General features: G+C 34.7%; 1 protein-coding gene across 2 annotated transcripts; it reads right to left on the bottom strand.

Annotated features, from left to right (window-relative positions):
- Nucleotides 1-190: 190 nt before the first annotated feature.
- LOC142539794 (AAA-ATPase At2g18193-like) lies at nt 191-4,169 on the bottom strand. 2 transcript variants are annotated; one of them, XM_075645510.1, is made up of 4 exons: nt 3,956-4,169; nt 3,670-3,733; nt 946-2,107; nt 191-853 (listed from the first exon to the last, which is right to left on the bottom strand). In XM_075645510.1, the coding sequence occupies exons 3-4, from the start codon at nt 1,960-1,962 to the stop codon at nt 446-448; spliced, it is 1,425 nt and encodes a 474-aa protein (XP_075501625.1). In that variant the 5' UTR covers nt 1,963-2,107; nt 3,670-3,733; nt 3,956-4,169; the 3' UTR covers nt 191-445. The 2 variants fall into 2 exon arrangements, with proteins under 2 accessions (XP_075501625.1, XP_075501626.1); XM_075645511.1 differs by lacking the exon at nt 3,956-4,169 and having other exon boundaries at nt 3,670-3,933.
- Nucleotides 4,170-7,503: the final 3,334 nt, after the last annotated feature.

Here is a 7,503-nt window from a genome sequence, read left to right on the forward strand (position 1 = left end):
AAACTACATAAAGATCGATAGTATTTTCTATTATAAAATGAAATATTAATAAAAATTAAATATAAATAACACCATAGTTACGCGCGTGTGTGTATATATATATATATTCACAATTTTTTTAGTCGGTTTTTCAATTTTGAATTATGCAAGGGGTAAAAATTCACAGGCATTGGCTTACTTTACAAAAGTCAAAAAGTTTTTTAGTCATTTTTTTCAAATTCACGACTAAACCATGTCCAAGAAGAAGTAGTCGTTTTTTTCTTCATCATCGTCACAGATTTATCATCTACACACGTTCCTACAAACTTTGCTCACTTTATCACCTTTGCTTGGTCGCCTTCTTGTTACGTCTGCTTGATCGCCTTCTTCTTACTCTTTTCGAGATTTTAGCACACTTCATCTTTTGTTCCTTGTCAATTTCGATTCCATCACATTCCATTCTCTCTTAGGTTTCTCCAACATCACATGTTTTTTCATCGACAGGTACCAAAGTTTTTTCGTCCTTCATTTTCTTGAGCAAATCAAGAACCCCTTGAAGTGCAAGATCAACATCATCGCTTCTCATCAAGTGTTCTGCAATTTCATCAGGGCTGATCTCTACTTCCCGGATGAAGCTTTTGATCTCTTGACATGGCGTCTTTGTTTGATCTTTGATTCCCAAGTAGTTCAAGGCCAGAACATCAAAACCTTCAGGTGTACAATACCCCATATGAATGTGCATATCCATTCGACCTGGGCGCAACAGGGCAGGATCCAGCTTCTCCTTATGATTCGTTGTGAAAATAACAATTCTTTCATCCCCGCAAGTTGACCACAATCCATCTATGAAGTTCAATACTCCAGATAATGTCAACTGTTTCATTAAACACCAATATTAATCAGAAATCCATCAAAGCATCATTCATGTATAACTCATGTCACAATGTGTAATATTTTTCTGCTAACCTTTGTGTTAGAGGGATCATTGCCCTCGGATTCGGCACCCCTGTCATGCATTTGCACACTGCAATCAATATCCTCGATTACAATAACTGATCTGTTTGTCGTGCACAGCAAGATTCTCCTCAATTCTGAATTTGAATATATATCGGCAAGTTCCAAATCATACACATCAAATTTCAGATAGTTGGCCATGGCAGCGATCAAGCTTGATTTTTCTGTCCCAGGAGGGCCATACAGTAGATAGCCTCTCTTCCAGGCCTTGCCTACTTTCTTGTAATAGTCTCTTCTCCTCACAAACCTGTCTAAGTCTTCAATGATGGACTTTTTCAAACACGGGTCCATCGCCAATTTATCAAAGGTGGCAGGATGATCCAAATTGATGCAGCCCCAATGCCCACCCCAACTGCCACTGTCGTCATCCTGGCTATCGAAGGGAAAGTCCCTGGTGTACAACTTCACCGCCCTCTCGTTATCTTTGATTTCTTTTGCCCTGGCCATAACGTGAGGCAAGTACTCATTGAATACATCGTCTTTATGCGACTTGTCGCATGTTAACTCGAAAAATCTCTTCTCCGGCTGGACATTGTTCTTCTGACTGTCGGGTTCGATCAGAACAAACTGCCATTTGAGTTTAAAACCCTTGAAATAATCAACGACTTCCTGATTCTTCTCCATACTAATACCGATGCTGTTCTGTTTGTGTCTTTTGTGCACTTTGATTCTTTCGGAGTCGGTATTGTCTATTGTGGGGAGATATAACTCGGCGGCATCGTAGATTTGGTTGCGGGTGATGCCACATTGTTCGTCCACCACCATTGTTATCTGGGTGGGAAGTGAGTTGAAAAACCTTCCCAAGTAATGTTTGAAGAAATGGGAGAGTGCCTCAAAGACTGCTGATTGTACGGGCTCGGGAATCAAATCATAGGCGACTGATCGAAATAGCATAATCGATGCTGCAACTGATGCGTAGGCCGAGAAAATATTCGTAGCCATTGATTGCATTTCTGCCGCAGAATACATTTTTATTTCTCGCCACAAAATCAACAACTTCAATTTCTGATTTCAAGCAGGAACTTCGATTGAGAAAGAACTGGTATTATGATTCGGGATGGTGTGTAATGTGTTGGGAGAGTGTTGAAATACGCGGGGAAACTCAGGCATCAAGCTGGAGAAGATGGGCAATGGTTGTTATCGTGTGTAGCTGGTGTTCAGGTCCGCTCTAAGCTACATATCTAACCTATTTATAATTTTTAATTGTTAATTTTCTAATATACCATCGTGAAATAGCAAATTAAATCAATGATTTTTTTAATGTTTTTTTTAATTTATTATACATCTTAAATCTTAAATGACTTTGGATATTAATGCGTATTGAATTCATCAATTTACCAATGATTTTTCTTTGTTGCTACTAAAATTGGTTGCTGAGTTGATTTTTTCATTGTTGCTAATGAATATATAATTTTTTTATCTTATCTTTTCTTTTATTTTACATATAAATACATCATTTTTATAACAAGTTGATTTTTAGATATGAACTAAGAAGCATCATATTTTTTAATTTAAATATGTCATTTTGTTTTTGTGACACTATATTTTTCTTATATATATTTTTTTATGTTTTCGGGTATTTTTGTGCTTATTATTTTAATTTAACATTGTTGGAAATATTATATGCATAGAAAACTTAAATCATAATGTGTCTACACGCGTTTGCAAATTTAGGATCAATGTTCATAATGTGTTTTCCGTGAAATGGGTACTCTACCCGTATTTACAACAATAATTAATATTTTGTCATAAAAAAATAATATTTTTTCATTAGTGAATCAAATTGGAGATTCGTCTCACAAAATGACTCGTGGGTCATCTCACAAAATTTTGTATGTTATTTATTTATATATCTATTTTATTTAGCAAAATCACAATTGATATTTAATAAATGTTTAGTGGTTTTATTTTAACATTATTATGATAATTTAGTTAATTAAGAGAATTTAATTTACAATATTTTGTCTATATTTACTCCATTTAAGTACATCGTGATTTTGGTTTTGATAAAATTCACTATTATGTTATTTTTATTATTTTTATATTGTGAATTATATTTGGATGAAAAATATATTTTCTAATTTAAAAGAGTTGTAGTTATATTATAATCAAGTAGATTGAAAATGTCATATGAACAAGTGAATATATATGATTTATTGTCATAATATATTTTCATTTTTTGTTTTTTATATATATTTATATCGATAAATACTTATAAACAATATGTTATTCGATTTTAAACATTATCTAAATCTCATTATAATATATTTCATTATTAGTTATCTACGTGCATCGCACGTATAGATTCCGTGTGTGTGTCTATATATATATATATATATACACACAATTCCAAACAAAACCACATATAAAACACACAGAATACATATGTAATCACCTAAATTTTCCCCCCAAAAAGTGCAAAGATATCAATTATATCTGTAAAAAGAAACGAATTATCATTAACTCATAAAACACATATGTACAGAGGATGCATGCATCAATGCAGAATGTACGACACCGAATGAAAATCAAAAATGAATTCCAAATATCTATTTAAATTATAACCTCTAGTAGAACAATCTAACATCCATAAGTTTAAAGAAATCGAAAATTAAAATTGTTTAAATGCAGCTATGTATGTAATCATGTTAACGTAATGGGTTTTTCAATACTTGCCTTCTGTGAGAAACGAGAATATCAATGTGCTGAAGATTGAGTTATCCGCCGGTTCTTTATCACTCTGCTTGGAAAAAGAAAATACAGGATTGACATGGGAGAAATACATACATACAATCAACAAGTTACTATCGATCGTATGCATGGATGGATAAAATTAAATGAAATTGAATAATCAATATCCATAAATTGCACAACATTCTCCAGTAGCCAAATTCAAAGATCCATACAACAACCAAAAGCCAGTTAATGAGTTAAACATTGAAATTCATAAAATAAACTATACCCTACGATTGGCGAGTCATCGACAACATAATTCGTAAAATAGCGATACGCAGAAGAAAATTAAAAAGGAGGCGTAGAGTTTGGAGGCGTGTTCCTACGAAGATCCGGCGCCGTTGGTGAATCCTATGCCTAGAGTTTGGAAGCAATTGCGTATTTCAGTCTGTGAAGAAGTGATGCGGTTACGTAAATGGGTGAGAAAGTTGAAGGGTATGAGAAGTTTGTTTTTCGTTGGAAAAGGATAAGCAGGTGAAATTAAAATTAACTAAGTAATAAATTATTTTTTTGGGTTAAAAAGAGTTTTTTTTTTTTTTTTTTACGGTCAAAGCTCTTGTAATTTATTGAATAAGATAAAAATCTTTAATTACAAGATTAATCATCCAAAAAAAAAATCTCCACTCGCTTCCAAACAAATGGGAAAGGGAAGGAACAAGCAAGTTCGCCGCACATGCCTCAACGATGGACTTATTTATGACCTTTATCTTTATAACAAATTTTTAGTATGTTAAAATTTTAACACAATACTTTGGTTATTTAAATTTTAGGAAAAAAAAGCCGGGTTGAGGATTAACTGTTTAAAATTTTAAAAAATTTATAGGCTATAAATAATTTAGTGGTGAGATACCTTGGGTTGCATGGTAGAGTTGAGGTTGAGATACCTTTCGATGGCTGAAAAGGCCTTGCTCCGCTCCAATATTCCTTCTCTCTGGTACTCGTGGAATGTGATATGGATGTAGGAGTAGAAAAAAAAAGCTATATATTTTTTTAAAAATGGATTTTGTTAAAGGAAGAAGATACTCTTCCATGGAAGCGGTTAAGCTTATCACCAGAGACAAAGACAAAAGAATGAAGGAGAAAAAACGGCTTTCAATTAATTCGGAAAGATTACAGAGTCAAGCTATTTATATCATTTACTTAGTCAAACTAATGGTTCATCTAATGACGTGTACATATATTTAACATCCCCCCTCAAGGTTGTAGTATGTTGAGTAATGCAAGCTTGGAAATCAGAAAATGATGCTGATCAGAAGCCAAAACCTTGGTGAAGATATCTGCTTGGTTGCAACTTTGTGGGAATATGAGCAGTGCGAACAACATTGTTACGCAGTTTTTCTCGAATGAAGTGACAATCAATTTCTATATGTTTCGTTCGTTCGTGAAACATTGGATTTGCAGCAAGATGAAGAGCAGAAATATTATCACAAAACAGTGGAGTAGCCCGATCAATAGGCAGTCCCATGTCAATGAGAAGACCTCGAAGCCAAATAATTTCACATACAATGGTTGCCATGGAACGATACTCAGCTTCAGTGGAAGAACGAGAAACGGTATTTTGTTTCTTAGTTTTCCACGAGATAGTAGAGGAACCAAGTTGAATGACATATCCAGTTGTAGATTTGCGGCTCATCGGACAAGAAGCCCAATTAGTATCACAATAAGCGGACAAATGAAGATCAGTATTGGCCGAGAGAAAGACGCCCAAGCCAGGAGATTGTTTAATATATCCAAGAACACGAAGAGCAGCCTGCAAATGGGACTTCTTTGGAGAGTGCATAAACTGGCTCAGGACTTGGACTGCATAAGATATGTCAGGCCTAGTGATAGTTAGATATATGAGACGGCTAACAAGGCGTTGATAGTTGGAGGAATCACTGAGAAGTGGATCAATATCTAAAGGACCTGCCAAGGATTTGGATCGATCAAACTCAGGAGTTGTAAGCTTCAAATGTTGTTCCATAGGTGTGGCAAATGGTTTGCAACCAGACATACCAAACTCCGACAATGATTCCAACGCATATTTGCGTTGATTCAAGCAAATTCCAGCCTTGGAACGAGCCACTTCAATACCCAAAAAATATCTCAAAGGTCCTAAATCTTTAATGTCAAAAGTAGCATGAAGATAACCTTTGAGTTTGTCAATAGCATCAATGTCATTACCAGCAATAACGATGTCATCGACGTAGACTAACAACAAGGTGATTACTTTCCCATTTTTCTGGAAAAACAGATAATGATCATGCATGGATTGTGTAAAATCAGCTGCAATCAATGCAAGAGAAAACTTAGAATTCCATTGCCTTGAAGCTTGCTTCAACCCGTATAAGGATTTGAGAAGTTTGCAAGCAAAATTCCTTTGTTTCCTTTCAAAACCTCGAGGAATTGTCATGTAGATTTCTTCTTGTAAATCACCTTGCAATAAAGCATTTGTCACGTCCATCTGATACAAATGCCAATGTTTGGCAGCGGCTATAGTCAAGAGACAACGAACGGTAACGATCTTAGCCACTGGAGAAAAAGTATCTTCATAATCGATACCATATTGTTGGGTATAACCCTTAGCAACGAGACGGGCTTTCAAGCGTTCAATGCTTCCATCCGCTTTATATTTGATTTTGTAAACCCACCGGCAACCAATTGGTTTCTTTCCAGAAGGATAAAGGTACAATGTCCCACGTACGATTGGTTTCCAAGGCAACAATCTCCTTAGCCATGGCATCACGCCAAAGTGGGTCAGAGGCTGCCTCTTGATAAGATTTAGGCTCTGTGAGAGTAGAGATAAATGCTAGAAAGGATTGATAACGGGGTGACAACTTATCATATGATAGAAAATCAGAAATGCTATGGGCAGTAGAACTGGGTGAAAGATTTGAGCAAACAATAGAGGTGTTCATCGGTCGGTTCGGTTATGTTTTCGGTTTTTTATTTCGGTTTTTTCGGTTTTCGGTTTTAGAAATATATAATCCGATATCCGAACCATTTTCCTTCGGTTCGGTTCGGTTTTCTACCAAAACGGTTCGATTATTTCGGTCGGTTAATTCGGTTTTAATATAATTATTTAAATTAATAATATAAATATATTGTAAAATATAATATGTTAACTTTTTACATATTTTCTTAGTGAAATATTTAAATATAATGTCTAAATTAATTTAACAAACAAAATATTGTCTAAATTAATTAAACAAACAACAATCACCTAAAAATTGTTCAAAATAGTTCTTCGTTCACTAAATATCATATCAAAATATATAATATCAATAAAAATATAAAAAAATTATTAATTTATTGAAATTTCGGTTTTTTCGGTTTTTTCGGTTTTGACATATATAATCCGAAACCGAACCAAATAAACTTCGGTTTTAACATTTATATCTGAATTACTAAATTCGGCTTTCGGTTCGGTTCCATTTTCGATTTTTTCGGTTTGGATTTTCGATTTTTTCGGTTTTATCCGAAGTTTGAACACCCCTAGCAAACATAATCACGGGTCCCAATTAGGGGGGCGTGATATTCTGGTAGATTGGCGAACAGAAGTAGTATGGCCAAGAGATGAAGGTTGAGGAGGATCGAGTATTGGAGGGGAAGAGACATCATCGTGAATCAAGGATGCTGGTGTAGGAAAAACAGAGGAAGATGGTGTCATGGTAGAAAAGGGGAATATATCCTCATGGAAGACGACATCTCGAGACACAAAAAACTGGTTTGTAGAAATATCTAAAAGTTTGTAGCCTTTTTGATGGAGTGGATAACCCAAAAATACATATGGTTTGG

The sequence above is a fragment of the Primulina tabacum genome, chromosome 3, assembly GCF_025594145.1.
Source record: "Primulina tabacum isolate GXHZ01 chromosome 3, ASM2559414v2, whole genome shotgun sequence".
Lineage (NCBI taxonomy): Eukaryota > Viridiplantae > Streptophyta > Magnoliopsida > Lamiales > Gesneriaceae > Primulina > Primulina tabacum.